A 19,792-nucleotide genomic window follows, 5' to 3' on the forward strand; every position below is an offset into this window, starting at 1 on the left:
TTCCAGAAGTTGTCTTGCTGCCATTAGACTTCTCCAAATAAATGAGGCATTACTCCTAATTTTAGCATTAAAAAAACTAATCTAGGGAAATATTTGGCTTTCAAAATCTGTGCTTGAGATTGATTGAGATCATGAACCTCATTTTTTTTTTTCGAGCGGTGCAGTCTTGCCGCAATGATATTACATGTTCCATTTGCGCCATCATCTTTGTTTGAGTTTGTTCACTTCCAAACACATTCTTTGCTCCTTTGCTATTCCTGCAAACGCATCTCCATTTTAGGTTGACAAGATAATAAATCCTCCAACTCTAGTTTTTTTTTTTTTTTTTTATAAGAAACCATACTTCCATTAATAAAAGGAGATTACAGACATTTGTCAAGCCAAATGACTTGAGAAATAAAGTCCGGAATACAATCCCACCACATAGCAATATCATCCACATTTTTCGCATACCTAGCTAAAGTATGGCAGCCCTATTTCCCTTTCTAGGAACATAAACAAAAGAACAATCAACAAAACATGAAGAAAGAGACTTAATTTCCTTATATAATAGCCCCAATATAGAGCCATCCATCGCATTTTGCTCCAAAGTCTCCACCACCAACAAGCAATCAGACTCCACTTGAATTCTTGGGATACCCATACTGACACACAACTGAAGACCCCAAAAAATAGCTTTTAACTCCACAACTTCTGGTTCCTCAACTTCTCTCTCAATCTTGGACGCAGCCATTAGCACCTTCCCTTTGTCATCTTGCAGTATACATCCAACACCCGATTTGCACAATTCTCCAAACACTGCTCCATCAACATTAAGTTTGAGCAGACCCGGTAAAGGAGCTTTCCAGCAAAAGTGCTGCTTTACTTGCACCCGAGACTTCAATCAAAAATGTATATAATTCCTTATTAAACCCAACGCATTATTAGCAATAGTTCTTGGGCTCAAAAGCACCTACTCATGCACCATTTGATTACGCCGATACCAAAAACTCCAAGCAACAGTAAAGAAAGAGATAAGTTATCCTTATATACCCCTTGACACAAAAGCAAAGCTATCTCACAAATTTTCAGATTGTGATCCAAATGCATATCAGGCAATAGCTCTTTCCACAAACACAATAAGCTATCACAAGTAAGCAAAGCATGATTGAGATCTTCACACAGAAAACCACAAAAGTTGCAAACAGGATCTATGAGCACATGTCTCCTCACTAAATTTTGTTTTGATGGAAGGCCATCTTTACAAGCGCGCCAAGCAAATATTTTTATCTTGCTTTATACTTGGATCCTCCATAATTGCTTCCATAACACATGCAAAGAACTTGCTGTTGAAGCCTCGGCAGCACGAGAACCCAAACTTAACTTAATAAACCTGTAACAACTTTTAACACTAAACTCCCCATTCCTCTCATGAGCCCAAATACGTTTATCAACATTAACACTTGGACAAACAACAATCTTAAGAATATCAGACACCACATTTGGATTGAAGAGAGATATAAGTTTGTGGACATTCCAATTTCCTGATCAACATCCATAAGGAAGCCACCACCTCCTCTTGAATTTCAGTTAAGCCATGAGAGACTTCAGAACATAAAGCCCCATGACCAGGAACCCACTGATCAGACCAAATTTTTATAGTTCTCCCATCACCAATACGCCATCTACACTTTCCAAGGACCCACTTCTTAGCTTCCCCAATGCCCTTCCAAGTGTAAGAAGGAGAGTTGCCCAAACCAGCTTGTTCAAAAGTTGAATTAGGAAACTATCGAGCCTTTAATAATCTAAAAACTAAGGAAGTCTCATCCTGCAGCAGACACCAACCCTGCTTAGCCAATAGAGCTAAGTTAAAAATCCTCAAATCCTTAAAACCCAAACCCCCACCTGCTTTAGGCTCACACATTTTTGCCCAACTCAACCAATGGATCTTCCTTTTCGCCCCCTTTTGACCCACCAGAATTTTGCCATTAAGCCCTCCAAATTAGAACACAATGTAGAAGGTAATGAGAAGCAACTCATTTCATACATAGGTATCGACTGTGCCACACCTTTCAAAAGTACTTCTTCCCCCCTATTGAGAGCAACTGTTCCTTCCAACTTTGGAGTTTTTGCCACACTCGTTGCTTAATAGACAGGAAGGCCCGAAGCCTCGATCTCCCACCATAGGTGTAAGGCCTAAATATTTTTCGTACTGCTGGATCTCACTGTTGCCCCACAGTTGTTTAATTTCAGTTTGGACCTCTCGTCTGACATTTTTGCTGAAAACCATGGTTATTTTCTCCTTATTAATTTTCTGACCCGAGATAGATTCAAAGAAATTCAAAATAGCCTACACTCGTTTATTTTCCTCAACATCAGCCTTACAAAAAATTACACAATCATCTACGAAAAGCAAATGATTAATGATTGGAGCACCCTTGCAAATTTTCTGCCCTAAAATCCCTTCTCACATCCCTTCTTTCGACAATAAAGAAATCAATCCTTCGGTGCAAAGTAAGAACAAATAAGGAGACAAGGGGTCCCCTTGCCTCAAACCCCTAGAAGGATAAACATGCCCCTTAGGCTCGCCATTGATCATGACAGAAAAGAAAACTGAGCGAACACAAAACATGATTAAAGAGACAATATGAGGAGCAAAACCCATAGCTTCCATAACTGATTGTAGAAAGCCCCATTCCACTCTGTCATAAGCCTTACTCACGTCTAATTTAATAGACATGAACCCCTTTTGTTCTCTCTTTTTTCTCTTTAAGAAATGCACCAGTTCATAAGCAATCAAAACATTATCCATGATTAGACGCCCTAGAACAAATGCACTCTGACTCTCACCAATAACAAAAGGCAGAACAACTTTCAATCGATTTGCTAACACTTAAGCAATAATCTTATAGACCACATTACAAAGGCTAATGGGCCTATAATCACTAACTTTTGCAGGAGATTGTTTTTTCGGGATTAAAGAAATAAAAGTGTGATTTAAAGAAGCTGGAAACACACCTGAATTAAGAGCACTCAAAACTGCTGCCGTTACTAACTCCCCCACCACATGCCAGTATTTTTGATAAAATATTGGAGACATGTCATCTGGTCCCGGGGCTGAATAGGGATGCATTTGTTGAAGAGCAGCCTTCACTTCATCAGCAAAAAAAACCATGGACAGCTACTCATTCATTTGATTGGTTACACGACCAGCTAAAGACTCCAAAAAGTCCAAAGAGCCACTTGGATGGGAGGTAGCGAACAAAATATTAAAGTAATCAAGAATAACCCTGTCTCTCCCTTCCGAGTCCTGCCAAATCCCATTCTCATCCTGTATTTTTAGTAATTTATTCTTCCTACACCTCTAAGAAGCCTTCATGTGGAAATACGGAGAGTTTTGATCACCATCCTTAAGCCATAGAGCCTTCGATCTTTGACGCCACATAACTCCATCCCTCTCAAGCCATTTCTGCACCTCACTTCTAGCTAAATCATTCTCTTCCTTACTCACCCCCACATAACCTCTTGCATGAACCTTAGCCAAATTCAACTTAGCATTCTGAAGTTGCTGTTGGACATGTCCAAAAGACTGCCTATTCCACGTTGACAACTTATGCCCACATGTTTTGATTGTAAGCTGCACTTCACTAAGACTGGTCTAGGAAGAACAATTGCTCCAACTCTCTCGTATAATAGTCTCACAACCTTCCTCACCCACCCACATGGCTTCAAATTTAAAAAGTTTTTTAGATCTGAGAAAACCTTCAAGACCAGCCAACTCCACCCAAATAGGAACATGATCCGAATAAGCTGTTAAACCATGAGTAACACTAGCATTTGGGGATAAATGCCGCCAAGCAGAATTAGGTAAACCTCAATCAAGTCGTTCACTTACACACTGGTTCCCTGCCCTACGATTACACCAAGTAAAAAGATAACCTTTAAAACCTAAATCCCTCAAACCACACACATCAACCACCTCCCTAAAAGACTGAATTTGCCCTCAGGACGTGGTCTACCCCCATGTTTCTCATGATGGAACAAAACTTCATTAAAATCCCCCAATAACAACCACGGGCATCCATTTTCACGACACAAACCCTTAATCAAATCTCAAGTTTGACTCCTCTGGGCAACATCAGGATTACCGTAAATACCAGTAAAAAACCAATTACTCGACCCATCAGATTTAGCAGCAGCATCAATATGCGAGTTAGAGTAATTAATAATAGACAGATCAACTTCTTTCCCCATAACAGAGCCAAACCCCCCTTCCGACCACAGTAACCAATCGGCAAACAATTACTAAAACCAAGTTTGTACTTATAGAGATTAAATTCACGCAAAGTGAGTCGCGTCTCCTACAAGAATAGTACATTGGGACCTTCCCTCTTGACCAGGCCAGAGAGGGTCTGAATGCCCCGTGGGTTCCCAAGCTCGCGAGCATTCCAACTCATCAGTTTGATGGTTCACGGCGGCGCTGGACACCAGCTGCCATTGATATAACTGTTGAATCATCTGCTTCCTCACCCGCAGTAGGCAAAGCCAGAGAATGTTTCTTAGAAGAACCACCATGGGAAAGCACTAGATTATCCTTCGCAGCATACGCTTTTCGCTTTTGCACAACCCCTTGAGGTGTAGAGACTATCTGTTGAGACTTCGTCGTTTTGCTCAACATCGACACCCTTTTCCATCGTTTAGAATGAACACCATTAGGCCTTAGTGGAATTTGATTCTCACTCGATAGTAAGCCCTCTTGATTAGCAACTAGCCCCTTATCTGAGCTACAAGCCATAGAAACCACAAGCCCAGTCGTAGTTTGAGTGTCCAATGGGCCTGCTAACCCCACTGGCCCACCAACTATCGTAGGCTCTGAATCCGTCTGTCCGTCACACTCCGTTGCTTTACTGTTGAGACTCCCAGAAGACAAAGACTCCGCATGATTAAATTGGTTATCAATCTGCTTCGAATTCGCCGCCCCAAAAAGCCTCTTCTGCTGCCCCTTATTCAGCGTATCCATAATGTCATAATCTGTAACTGACAAAACTTGATTACCATTATCGCGTCCAAAAAGAATGTCCCCTGGAACCCCTCCAGGGACACCACCATTTGGCACCGCCGCTGCCACCCCGGTTGATGACATCGGAGAAGAGCTTTTCCAGTCGATAGGTTGTTTATGAACAGTCTTCGCGGTTGTAATAGATCGACTGCGATCCCCATAACTAGTGGCGCGCAACCAAGCACTGTATGGTAGACTACCACCCATAGTTGAATGGGATAGACAATCCTTCTCCGCATGCCCCAAGCAACCACATCTATAACAAAAGTCTTGCAACCTTTCATATGAAAACCGGACCCAATAAATTTTCCCAGAGCCAATGTTAATTTTAGTACCTCTCAACAAAGGATTCTGCACGTTTATAGCAACACGAACATGCAAATATTCTCCCCAAGCAATTTCACCGTCACCGAGATCCACCTCCTCAAGTCTACCAGTCTTACTTCCCACAAGCCGTCCCACAAAACCATTCCTGGCCTGAAAGGGATGATCATGCAGACGGACCCAGAACAACACTTCAGTAAATTGAAGTTGATGAACTTGTTGGCCACCCTCCACTTCCTTCACTAGAATAATTTGTTTATCAAACAACCACGACCCTTCTTGGAGAACCCGTTCTTTATCACGAATATCATCAAACTCTGCCAAAAACAGGTTTGCATTGAGATCCCGAAACTTTACTCGCATCACAGGTCGCTAGACTTTCCGCATAGTGGCCTTGAACATTTCCTTATTGAAAGGCTTATCCGTCAGTAACTTGAATATCAAACACTTCCCCCTGCATAAAACTTCATCCTCAAGCTTATCCTGCTCCACCACCACCGCATCATTCTCCTTCTCAGTTAGCGAGAGTCGCTTGTATAAGTCATCCAGATTCTCCTCCATTGAGCAGCACCTTAGAAGACCAACACAATGGAGAGATAACTGCACTCAAGAGGCAGTACCACCACCTCTACGAAGGAAACCTAGAGAGGACCTCCAACTCTAGTTACCTTGACTTTCACTTGGTTAATTTCCTTGCGTGCAGCGTCCAAGTCTCTTGTCAGGTGGAAACATAATTTTTAAATGAATATTCAAGACTTTCACAAACTCACACTTAGAAAAACATCTCAATGTTTAGAATATAATTTTGTGAATAGTAGTAAGATGATGTGAATAATAATGAGATAATTTGAGTTAAGTATTTATTGGATTTTGGAAATGAGAGATAAAAAGTTGAATAAAAAATATTATAAAGTTATAATATTACTAGAATATAATTTTATTTTGAGATTTGAAAGAGTTGAATTATTTTTTATTTGAAAGTTTGTGGAAGTTGTAATGATTAGTTTGAAAATATTTGTATTTGAATGATATTTGGGAAGGAAATGAAATGAGATGAGATGTAAATTGTTTCTAAGCATAATGTGTAAATGAATATCCAGCATAGTTTCTAGAACTTAGAAAAACATCTCAATGCCACTGAGAGTGTAAAGGGCTTTTCCCTTTCTGTCTTAGCAGGCATGAGAGGAGCAACTAAGGAAATAAGAAACAAAAGCCCAGCCTAGAACGAATAGAATCTTCAGCCCATCCCATAGGTAGGCCCTCCCTTGGATGCAACTTTATTGAGGGAACGTACTGCAGAGGGATGGGACTTGCCATCCTGAAGACCCCTCGAATAGCATCCAACCATTGAGTACCTATCAGCGTAACGGGTGGGAAGTAAGGGGGACCCTCAATCCTTTGACATGGAGACATCGACGGACTACCAAGGATGCTAGCAGGGTAAGGCAAATCTGGGAACCACATCGCATTAATGTACCACTACCTGAGCTACATGCCATATCAAAGACGTTGTTGCAGAGGCATGCGACATTAAAGGACTCTGACAGAAGGAATAGTAAAAGGACACAGATTCCATGGGGGCAGACACGATTTGTCTCCCCAGACTCTCGGTATAAATAGCAACTCTCAAGTACGAGAAACTCTCTTTGATACCTAGACTCTCTCACTTATTTACAAACTTCCAAAAGACGATACTAACTTTGGCATCAGAGACTCCCAGCCCTAAGGCCACCCTCTCCCAGTTGCATTCTTTTCTATTTTCGTAAGCCCAGTTCTAAAGACCTAAGTTGTTGGAACCTGACCCAAAGGCGTACGAAACACGATGTTAACAATGGTGCCGTCTGTGGGATGTTAATAGATCTTGCGTCTACTTTTTATGCTTGGACAACCCGTTTCAGACAACTTGGAAGCCCACCAATAGGGCTGACGAGAATGGAAGCTGACTAACGAGAAAGCCAAACTCCTAGGATCGAAGGAGATGCCGCAGAAGAGAAAGGGAAACATACCCAGGAAGGGATGCCTTCAAGTGGCGAGGTGAGCTCGGTGTGCCCTACAGTGGATGACTAAACCTTGCCAATGCCTCCCATCTATGCCCCAGCCAAAGGCACAATCCGAGATGAGCAAAGGCTTAGAAATGTGGAACAAAATGAGCCGTTGGAATTCATTCCCCTAAACCCGGATCGATCAGAAGCCATGGCAAGGATTGGCAGTGAACTGACGAGGACATGCCCAGAATAGCCCCCGAAGTCATACAACACAACCTTAGCATAGATCCAAAGGCCAAAATATTGAGGCAGAAATGACGAAGTGTCAGTGCGAAAAAGAACGTCGCCATACCTAAGGAAGTGGGCTACCTATTAGCTGCTGGATTCATCCGAGAAGCCCACTATCCAAAATGGTTGTCCAACGTGGTGCTCGTAAAAAAGTCGAGCGGCAAATGGAGAATGTACGTCGACTTCACCAACCTCAACAAAGCCTGCACGAAGGACAACTTCCCACTTCCCCGCATCGATCTAATTGTCGACTCTACGACAGGTAATCATATGCTCAGCTTCATAGATGCTTACTCTGGGTATAACGAGATTCGCATGAACCTCGAGGACGAGGAGAAAACCTCTTTCATCATCGACCGAGGACAGTATTGTTACATGGTAATGCCTTTTGGGCTAAAGAACGCGAAAGCCACCTACCAGTGGTTGGTCAACTGTATGTTCAAAAATCAAGTAGGAATAAACATGAAGGTCTACGTGGATGACTTGAGAGTGAGACTTCAGAATAGCACTTGAACAACCTGAGGGTGGCTTTCGCAATACTGAGGCAGCACCAGAGGAAGTTAAGCCTGGCAAAGTGTGCTTTTGGCGTCGAATCAGGGAAATGCTATATCACCATTCTGAACCATACCACCGTTCTGCCACTAGGCATTGCCACCACTCATCCAAGCACCACTACAAATTTGGTAAGGATGCTCTCTCTCTCTCTCTCTCTCTCTCTCTCTCTCTCTCTCCCTCCCTCCCTCCCTCTCTCCATACACATGTTTAACTGCGACCAACCCATGAAATGGAGTAACTTGACAATTCTAGAATTTTTGTGGAGTCTTGTGTTGTACGGTGGATTAATGGTTTGTTGTGGTAATCTTTCACTGAGGTTGGATGAAATATGTTTGTCGATTTGGAGATGGAAGTAAGCAGGTCAGAAGGAAGTATTAGTTAAATCAGTTGGAGTATTTATGAGTTGATTAGTATAAAAATATGGATTTGAAATCTGGTTGGTTGGGTGTGTTACTAGAAAAGTGTGAAAACGAGTTTTCTATAGGGAGGTTTGACTTGCTATGTCTCGGGTGTGAAAGTTGGATCATTAGGTCTCGGGTTGATAGTTAATGGGGACTTACTTGGAGATTTTTTATGCAACTTATTAACTATTTGGAATGAGAGTTGTTTGGGTTGGAAATACAATGACGGGAGGGCTTGGTTTGTACAAGGGCTAGTGCCATCTTTGGATTAAGGGAAGATACTTGAAAGAGATAGAATTGGAACCATTTAGTATGTTTAGTCTTATTTTAGAGGAGCTAATTTAGTTTTATTAACTTCTAGTTTGTTTTAATTATGTTTAGGAGTCGGTTGATTTTGCTTGAAATTATTGTGAGCATAGTTTTTAAATTTTGTCCTATTCTAGCCAGAATTTCCCTTATTGGTATAGCACCCAGTACACTATACATTTTCATTTCGTTTCATTCCAAATTTCAGCCTGTTCCAATCCATTCCAATCTATTTTGTGACGTTCCCAAAATTTTCTTGGAGTTTAACGGAGATTAAAGTATCGGGACATGCAACACAATATTACATACCCCCATTCATGACAGATAAGATGCAATGCACATAACATAGTTATAATAATACGCAGTAAACACAACAATTTTTTTCTTTTTTATAACATACGTTGTACAAGAATAATTGAATCCTAAAACAACTTTTCATTTCATTTATACTTAATCAAAATCATAATTTGTCCATACAAGTCTTCATAACAAAATAAACATTGTACTAGTGTAAGAACTCCTTAGTTATAGACATAATGAAACCTAAACTATACGCCATGCTGCTCACGTAACTAGGCTATTAATGCCAAGATAACGCTCAAAAGCTAGAGTATAATCCCCAGTAGCTCCTCTATGCTTGTCCCTCTATGCTTGTCCCCGATGTACTCCACCTCATCCAATCTGGGGTGCGATACTCCATCAATTCCTGACACAGTTGTTACCATTCCGGGGGATGATGGTTGGAACTACCTTGGTGAGATTTTTCAATCTCAACAAATTATATGTCTAAACTACCAATAGTATATCAAGCATGCACGATAATAAATATGGCATATATGTATGACAAACATGGACTTGCTTTTGCAAAAAACATAACTTTAATGACATCAGAGCTTATCATACTTCATGACGTGCTTGCTTTCATAAATAGATTTCATTCATTCTTATTCTTAAGTTACAGAGAAATGGACACTCCACGATTCCCCATAGACTGTGTGCTCCTGCTGGTACTGCATCACAACACAGGTTCGTATACCAGTTATGAGTACGCCATCAAAGGTTTACCTCATGTAGTTTGAATTAACCATTACCATGAGTCGTAGCGACACCCGCTAGTGTTAGATGCCTTTGACTTTGCTCCTAAACCTTTTGGTTCCATTCGAAGTCTTGTTGACTGTTCTTTTTCAATCCAAGGGACTCCACTCCACTTGATTTACTCCAAAGTGGACAAGGGAGTTTCACTAAGATAAATTTTGCATCCTAGTATTTGGGTTTGTGATAAAACGTAACATTTTATGCTTGACTAAAAAATGCTTCATGATAAACTCGTATGATCCATGACATATGTTTGTCGTGCTTTATGACAGATGTCCATGTTTGATACATATGACAACATGGTATGTCATAAACATTATGAAAATAACAAATATATAATTATAACATGTTTACCTTGCATGAATTTTAGCATCTTAGATACTATAATACGCTACCAATAAGTTAGAAGTTAATTTACAAATTTCTCCGTGCACAAAAGTAGAGCAGGCTAAAATGAGAGGTATTATAAAGTGATGAAGTCTCATTTATCTTAGAAAAACCAAAATTACAAATCCTAGAGTAGTGCTTGCAAAATTGCCCCTTGACTTTAGAAATTTTACAAATAAGCTCCTGAACTTTCAATAATTACAAACAAGCCTCAAATTTTGCCAAACCTCATGTATTTTCCATTCTAAGTCCATCTATGAACTTAGAATTGGCAAAAACACACATCTAATATGAGAACCCTACCATGGCCAAAACCTTTAAACCCTATTTTCACTTGGTGTGATTTTGGTCCTCCTTGCATACTATTTATTCTATAATCCGAATTCTACATATGACCAAATCTTAATTCCTAGTTTAGTGACATGTTAAGACACCATTCATACAATCATCATGGTCATATATTTGTCATGTCAATCAAACAACTCAAAACATAACAAATAATGCAACCCGAAACCTTAGTATAGAATCTCTAGCATTTCTCTTGCAAATGGCTTCAATAGCCTTAATAAATCCCCAGTCATATCTTCTATCATGCTAAACACTCATTCCTAGTTTGATAACACATGACACCAAGCAATAAAATTCAAGATAACCAAAGATAGAAATTGGTTTTGTGCCATAAACCCTACACCAATTCTTACATGCTTTGTTATAGGCTATCTTGACTTGATCCTTAGGTAGCATGCAAGTTTTCAAGAACTAAATCATTCATACACTTCATATACATGTCCTAGTTAGGCCTTAGCACCATTTTACAACATAGCACAACAAACTTCACCATTAAAACAAGCAACATGCCAAGATCCTCAAAACTTGCATCAAACCATATATCCTTGCTTGCATGTTCATCAAAACTCAACCTAAAACCCTAATCACAAGGCTCAAAATTAAACTCAAAACATAGATTAAAATCTCATTAGCAAGAGTATATAGGATCCAGTCATTAATACAAGATTCTAGAGTTCAAAGAATAAACTTAAACAAAGGATTTCATGCTTAAAGATTTCAATTTTCATAATCCTAGTGGAGCATGCAAACTTTTCTCATAAAACCTCTTGTGCTATAAATCAACCAAAAGATTTGCACTCCAACAAAATATTAACATCATTAGGATCGAAATATTCAAGACCAAACAATACCTCAACACAAAATTCCCAAGGCATACAAAGCATGCTACCCGAAACATCACTTCCAAACTTTCAATATCAACCACCAAAAGTTTAAGGAAAAATGATCCAACACTCCACTAACAAAATCATGAATTAAGGTACATAGAATAGAAGAGATGAAGTTTGAAAATTAGACTTACAAAGCTTTGGGTATCATGAGAAAACTTAGCACCTTCTCTCTCAAGTTTCTCACTCATTTTGCTCTCCAAAATGTCAAAGTGTGAAAGTTGGCTTTGTGTGAAAGTGAAGAGAAGTGGTGAGAGCATGAAGGACTAAAGGAGATGAGGAAGGGCTGAGTAGTGGTGGTTATGGATGATGGGAGAGCTTGCTTGCAAGGTTGGGTAAAGTCTTGAGCGGATTAGGCTAAGGCCTCGTTTTTTTTCGTAAATGAGATAAGTTGTGTTGAGATTAAAGTTAAAAGTTGAATAAAATATTGTTAGAATATATTTTTTAATATTATTTTTGTTTTGGGATTTGAAAATTTTGAATTGTTTATTTTATTTTGTGTGAAAATTTGAAAAAATTGTAATGATTAGATGAGATGAGATGAGATAAATTGAGAGAAATTGTGAAAATAAATAAAATCTAAGTGTTGACCGAATGGTTGGAGTGATGAAAGTGAGTGACTTAACTTGAGTTTAAGATCACTATTTGCGACTACCATAATTTGATTGCGACAGCAATATGGTTGCAAATATAGGTAACTGCAAAAAGAAATAATTTTATTGGTAAAAGACCAACTAATATATGGACTTAAACCAACAATTTTTTCCTTGCAATCTGTTATAGATAGTACTTCCACAATTGCCGCGACTCCAAGTTTTGAATACTTCGAGCATGAGCTATTTTCTAGGTATCCAAAGATATATCTCTCAAGGGAGCGCCTGGGTGCAGGACCTGGTGTGTTTAAGCATTTTACACCCCCCAATCATGAGATGCCACATATGAGTTTCTCCCAATATGAAATAGAATTGGTTCCAGGGGAATAACGGATTTCGTAACAACTTTCTCCCCCCTCTCCCGAGACCCGTGACACAACTCTCCTCACAACTTTTGCTCTCTCTCTCTCTCCCCCCCTTCAATTCTGAAGGTTTGATTCTTAGCCCCCCTCTCTCTCGCTCTCACTCTCCTCAGGCTGAAGTGAGGAACTTAGATCCAAATTTCTCAAATCTGCAACATAAAAAAAAAAAAAAAAAAAAAGAATAATCAGCAATCATATTGGAGTGGTATCTAAGTAGGAAAGTTTGAAATGGAAGATGATAATCTACATAAGGGGATAGTAGAAAGAGTTCCGCAGAAGTCAATAGGACCAATAAAAAACAAAGGAGATGAAGAAGGCAAACAAGAAAAAATAAATAAAACATAAACAAAAACAATATAAAACTAATCGATGGGAGACAAAAAAGAAAAAAAAAATCAAAGGTTTTACTATTAACTCCATATATATGCAAATTGTGTGGTAAACGTAACAATCTACTTGCAAAGATTAGGAAAAAATTGATGAGAGATTAGGGACTCTACCACCATTCCTGCTTACCACCATCCCTACAGTTCAGAGTACTTTATTGACTGACCTGACCAAATTGCATATTGAAAACCTAATCATCATTTTTAAAAAGGAAAAAGCTAATCTTTCCGTGGGCGCTACAGCTGGTAGCTCTCTCTTAAATTTTTTATTTATTTTTTACTTAGTAATTAAGGACATTTTTTAATAATATTATGATTTTTTTATTTTTTTAAAAAATATTTAAAAGTTTTAAAAAATACATGTAAAAAAAGTAAAAAAAAAAATTAATATAACTAACGATAGCTCCTAGTAGGATTTGAAAGCAGTGGCTGTAAAGCTATATTTTAAAAATATATAAAATTATGAGACTATTATTACTATTTTTTTCCTTTTTTGGATGTAAAGTTAAAGTTTTGAATTTCATACCGTATCGGTTGGTACGATTGAAATATATTGTTTCTGTAGCATAGTCGGTATATAAAAGGATATAGTTTCGTACCGGTCAGAATTTCGATCATTTCGGCCTATACCGTCTGATATTTTGGCATTTATTTTTTTTTTTCATTTCTTCAAATTGCAAACTTATTTTTTGACTCCTAATTCAGACTAAATTATTTATAATTTATTATATATATAATTTATTCATATATAAATTATATATAGACTATTATTTTAGAATATAATTTATATATATATTTTATAAATATATATATATATAAAATTGATTAATATATCAACTATTTCGAAACAGTATCCGAAACGATATCAGTATCAAAATATCTTGTTTCAATATCTTACTTGAAATGTATTCGAAACATTGTGTAAAATCCCTCCGTCAGTATATTACCCGTGAATAAAAACTGAAGGAAAGAGGAAAAAACTAGAACACAAGAAGGTTGAAATGTTTCCCTTTATCTGATATTCTGGTCGAGTCATGGTCAGTCGCTGAATAGAATAATATTTAGAAGCTTCTGTGGAGACTTTTATACAACACCAACCACCCAAAAGACGATGTCATCCCTCTTACTTTGGTTTTGGAATTGGTCCTACTTCATAATATATATGCACAAAGAAGGAAATATCTAGGTATTATCCTCGTTCCTTCCCACATCCTCCCTCTTTTAAATTCCTAAAAAAAAAAAACCACTCGTGAGAAAAGTGCTCTTTTTAATTGCTTTTATAAGAGTGAACGTTGGAGGAATGGCCTTTGAGTAAATGCTCATACATGCATCGGATGGTTGTGTTGGTGTAAGATTATCTGTTCACTTCAATATTTAATGAAGTAGATAACCCTATTAATTAGGGTTTCTTACATGTCAAAGATGCCCCTATTAACAATTATAAAAAAATGTCATCTATACTTATAATTTTATTTACATAACCATACATATTGATGTGCCAGCTATTGAAAATTACGAAAAATTTTAAAATTTAAGATCTGAAATTCAAATTAAAAATTAAAATACAAATAAAATAAAGTTTTCACTTAGTGAGTAATACTACTCATCATTTCAACTTTTATCATCCTCACGTCATCTTATGATGTGTCATTAAATGATTAGAAATTATTTATTATATTTCACTTATAAACTTATTATCTAATGCCACATCATGAGATGATGGAAGTTAGGATGATGAATAATTATTTTCTAATTAGAAATGGTCTTTCTAAGTAGTCCACTTAAAATGGGAAGTTAATGTTAATTTCTGTCTGGAAAGTACTTAACTTCCCTTTGCTAGCTGGTGTAGGATCATATGGGCATTCTTTATCTTTGAAAATGGAAAACTCTATTACTCAGGTGGGTTTTCCCCAAATGCATATATATATATATATATATATATATATATATATGCCCATTATTTATAACTTGAATTAATATGGTAAAAGAGCCTTGTACAGACATTAGAAATAATTAAATATTTAATTAGTTGATTAGGTAATATCGTCAATAAATACATGCATGATGATGAAGGAGAATTTCCATTTTCAATATGTCACCTAGCTAGCTCTAATTAGTGGTGGCCGCTGGCCAAATGCTAGCCGAAGGCTTTTATTGCAATAAATATAGAACCTATTCATGCAGTTTGCTAGACAAATGTAGGGAAAACAATTACAGTTGAGAATATTTTATTAAAAAAGTCGATTAATTCATTAAAAATGTATTTATACACCTTGACGGTCCGTTTAACAATACAATTATTTTTAAGTATTCTCGAATATTTCCTTCACAAGTATTGTCACTCAAATACAAAATATTTTTTAATATTAAATCTTCAATTGTTTCATCTGATTATTACTTATTCATTATAATTTTTCTAAACTCCCAAATAAAACATAAAAAATAATACTACTTTTTTAAATTTAAAAATAAAAATTATATTCAAATAATTTTTTAATTTTATAATATTTTTTATTCAACTTTCTCTTCTCAAAACTCAATAAAAATATTTTAAATAAAATCATTTCACTTCTATTTATAAATATATAGAAATATTCTGAATATCCAGATCCTAAGTTATCAAAACGTTACAATTTACGTAAATTATTATGACTCAAAATTGTGTCATGTCACTTATTCTTATAGGCACTAATTGATAACATATAAATTAATAAAAATATTATATAATTAAGATTAGGTTTAGACAGTGAATTGAGATGATATGAGTTTATATAAAAATTAAAAGTTGAATAAAATATTATTTTTCAATTTATAAATGAAATAAGTGTTTCTCAATTGAACTCATCCTAGAGGGTGTAAAACTGCAATTATGTACTCGTCATGTGTATCATTAACGAGAATAACGTTAACAATAAAAAGTCAAAAGTCAAAGGTATCGACCTTGGAGTCCTCGGCTCACAAGTAATTAATTCGACCAAAGACTTCGGTGAATAACCCACAAACTAGAAACTTCCGGTTGGCATTACACACGGTTGTCTCTGCAAGTACTATGAAACTTCCGAAGGACACAATGTCAGCTTAACTTTCTCTCTTTTTACTTTAAAGAATCTTAAAAAAAAATTACGAGTCCGTGTTTAAACTTTTTACATTCACAATGCCTTGTTAAAAATTTCTTTTAAGTTACGTTTAGATATTGAATTGAGTTAATTTGAGATATTAAAATATTATTTTTTAATATTATTATTATTTTAAAATTTAAAAAATTAAATTTTTTATTATATTTTATATTAAAATTTAAAAAAATTATAATAAATTGGGATAAGTTGAAGAAGTAAACAAAGCCTAAATCATGAAACAATATTAAGTCCTATTTAGCTATAAAAACACTCTTAATTTATCTTATCTCATTTTATTATTATATTTTTTTTAAATTTTTATTTAAAATATAATAAACAATTCAATTTTTTTAAATCTCAAAAAATAATAATATTAAAAAATAATATTCTCGTAATATTTTATTCAACTCATCTAAAACCATCTTATCTCACTATCCAAACAAAGCCTCTTCATTTTGTATAAATTCTATACAGTTCTTTTGAAAAAAAATTAATTAAATTTGAGATTCACATAAAAAATAATTTTTTAATAATATATATCACTTTTTTATTAGAAATGTGCAGCAATTTCAAACCTTGTATATTAACTTTATTATCAATATGCTATTATTTTATTTGTAAAATTTAAATATATAATTTTTATAATTAAAATTATGTCATATCTATCTATTTTATTCAAATCAACAAATAGATTTTTTGCCACTTAAATAATGTGTACAAAATTTTAAAGTAGCAAAATTCTAGAAGGCTAATAAAACGATGATCACAAAACCTCTCCAAACTGTAGAACAGGAAAACGCGTGGGAGTCTGCCGCATGTATATAAATGGCGAACCTTATGAATCAGACACGCCAGTGGACTCCATGGACTTCTTAACCCTTCAAATTCTCTAGCTTCTCTCCCCCTCTTTCATTCTCTCTCTCTCTCTCTCATCCTTTTACTGCAGAAAGGTAGGTTGTAATGAGTGACAAAAGGCAGGGAATGATGGCACTGACGGCCTTTTTGTTTCTGGGTCTGCTTGCAACTTTTCCTGCAGGCTGTTTCTCGGCAGCCAACCAGCCCCCTCAACTCAAGAAAAAGTCTCCCCAAACCACGGTCCCTATTCGCCTCGGTTCGTCAGTTGTTTTTCCTGTTCAAGGAAATGTTTATCCCGTTGGGTAGGAATTTAGATACTTTATTTGGATTATTTACAAGTAGTCTTTGTTTAATAATGTTGTAGTTCTGAATTCTCTCTTGATCAGTTTTCTGACTGATCCATGTTTGCATTATCTGATTCTTCTTCTTCTTTTCTCTTGTTTCTTGGATGGGTGTGTTTGCTTGAGTCTTTGGAATTGTCTGATTTGTTAGAATTGATTGAATGTCTCGGATATTCCTTATTCTTTTCGTTGAATAATAGCTGAACCCCATTGTTTCATATGGTATTACTTTTTATTCAATTTGCAATGATTTTGCGCTGCTATGATTCCTGGTTTTTTGGGGTTGCCTAATCTGTTTCAGTACTTTAGCTTAATCTTTAAAGTTGTTCTTTCACAATTTCTCTGAGATTGAAATATTTATGGAGTTTTCTTGTTCTTTCAATCTGGCAGGTACTACTATGTGAACATCAACATAGGTAATCCGCCGAAGCTGTATGACCTTGACATTGACACCGGCAGTGACGTGACTTGGGTCCAATGTGATGCACCTTGTACCGGTTGCACTAAGGTTAATTTCCTGTTTGATTATGAAAATAATTATACCATTTGATTTTAATAATGTCCTGACCAGTATCCCTGTGTGCTTATGCAGCCACGTGATCGTCTTTATAAACCGAAAAACAACCTTGTTCCTTGTGCAGACCCTGCTTGTACTGCCATGTACGCCCCGGAAATCCCCAAGTGCAAGGACCCTAATGACCAGTGTGACTATGAGGTCAACTACGCAGATCATGGTTCTTCTTTTGGTGTGCTGGTCAAGGACAACTTCCCCATTCGCCTGTACAATGGCTCTTCTTTCAGTCCTCGATTGGCGTTTGGGTAGGTAACAGTTTCTCTTCATCAAAATGGGCACTTGATGTTTTGATTGGGTTATTATTTTGAATTTGACATGAATCATAAAAGCTATTTTTACTTTTTTATATTGAAATGCAAGGGGATTAGCCTTTTGAATGGGTTGAGCTTGACGTGAAATTTTTATGTATGTAATCCAAGTTTTGAGATTAATGCCTGTTTAGTATCATGCTCTGTTCCACCCGTCTGCAGGTGTGGATATAACCAAAAATATTCTGGATCACACCCTCCACCATCTACAGCAGGAGTTTTGGGCCTCGGTAACGGCAAAGGAAGCATAGTGTCACAATTGCATGCTTTGGGTTTAACGCAGAATGTGGTTGGCCACTGTTTAAGTGGCCGAGGGGGAGGATTCTTATTCATTGGAGATGATCTTGTACCTTCTTCAGGGATTTTATGGACACCAATTTCACACAATTCCTTGGAGTAAGCACACCCTCCAAGTTCATTGTTTCCCTTCTCATATAGCATTTTTTTCTGCAATGTGTATAATTTTCATTCCACTTTCGAAAAATTAATGCTAGATGATCTATTTCAGGTACCACTACTCATCGGGACCTGCCGAACTTCTGTTCGGTGGGAAGCCTACTGGTGTAAAGGGCCTCCTCATTGTCTTTGACAGTGGAAGCTCTTATACTTACTTCAATGCCCAAGCTTACCAAACAACAGTTAATCTGGTGAGAATGTTACAGAGGACTTCAATCTTCTACAAATTTCCATATATGCATATACTGAAACTGACACCATTAATCCGCCTTTCAGCTGAGGAAAGATTTAACTGGAAAGCCATTAAAGGAAGCACCAGAGGATAAATCCCTCCCAATCTGCTGGAAAGGTCCAAAGTCTTTCAAATCCGTTGGTGATGTCAAGGACTACTTCAAGCCTTTAGTGCTGAGCTTTACAAATGCCAGGAGTGTTCAGCTACAATTACCACCCGAAGCTTATCTCATTGTCACAGTAAGCACATACTGATAACCTTCATTGTTTCTTTTTCCACTCAATTTTCTTTCGGTTTCCTGCAACAGAGCTAGTTAATAAAGAAATATGGCTAACGAGTTCCCTTTCAGAAACAAGGCAATGTGTGCTTGGGAATTTTGAAAGGCGCCGAGGTAGGACTTGAAAATCTTAACATAATTGGAGGTAAGAAGAGTCCTCTGTGCAAAAAACCTTCTGGATGAGTATTAACTGCTACAATTTGCACTGATTTTGTTTTCTCGTTCTGCAGACATTTCTATGCAAGATAAAATGGTGATTTATAACAATGAAAAGCAGCTGATTGGATGGACTCCTGCTAATTGTGATAGGCTTCCCAAGTTCTGAACCACACTCATGCTTCTTGAGAAGATGAATAAGCTCTTTGGTCCCCCAAAACAATAACAAAATAACTCCAAGGCAGAAGCAATGGCAAAGGAAACGACAATATAATCCCCATACGTTGGACACACATTTGTTTAGTCATTGAATGTTTACAAGAGTTCATTGTCTGTGGTATAATTTGCAAGTAGGAAATGTAGATGGGATATAACTTATAAAAATCTCCATACTTGCAGTGAGAAATACAAATGTTTGGTTGGTTACCAAAGAAATTTTTGGAATATCAATGTGTTGATCAA

At 36.8% G+C, this 19,792-nt stretch overlaps 1 protein-coding gene across 1 annotated transcript; it reads left to right on the forward strand.

The window, feature by feature from the left end:
- Window positions 1–16,964: 16,964 nt before the first annotated feature.
- On the forward strand, window positions 16,965–19,792 carry LOC121243194 (aspartic proteinase Asp1). Its single transcript, XM_041141274.1, has 8 exons — window positions 16,965–17,288; window positions 17,718–17,835; window positions 17,920–18,146; window positions 18,372–18,605; window positions 18,718–18,856; window positions 18,942–19,136; window positions 19,247–19,319; window positions 19,405–19,792. The coding sequence occupies exons 1-8, from the start codon at window positions 17,092–17,094 to the stop codon at window positions 19,497–19,499; spliced, it is 1,278 nt and encodes a 425-aa protein (XP_040997208.1). The 5' UTR covers window positions 16,965–17,091; the 3' UTR covers window positions 19,500–19,792.

This window comes from Juglans microcarpa x Juglans regia, chromosome 8D, assembly GCF_004785595.1.
Source record: "Juglans microcarpa x Juglans regia isolate MS1-56 chromosome 8D, Jm3101_v1.0, whole genome shotgun sequence".
Classification (NCBI taxonomy): domain Eukaryota; kingdom Viridiplantae; phylum Streptophyta; class Magnoliopsida; order Fagales; family Juglandaceae; genus Juglans; species Juglans microcarpa x Juglans regia.

Bases quoted from the DNA above. Each gene is read 5' to 3' on its own strand.
- LOC121243194 (XM_041141274.1), top strand. From the start codon at position 17,092: ATGAGTGACAAAAGGCAGGGAATGATGGCACTGACGGCCTTTTTGTTT. The intron at 17,289-17,717 runs GTAGGAATTTAG...TCAATCTGGCAG, and splicing joins GGAAATGTTTATCCCGTTGG to GTACTACTATGTGAACATCA. The intron at 18,147-18,371 runs GTAGGTAACAGT...ACCCGTCTGCAG, and splicing joins AGTCCTCGATTGGCGTTTGG to GTGTGGATATAACCAAAAAT.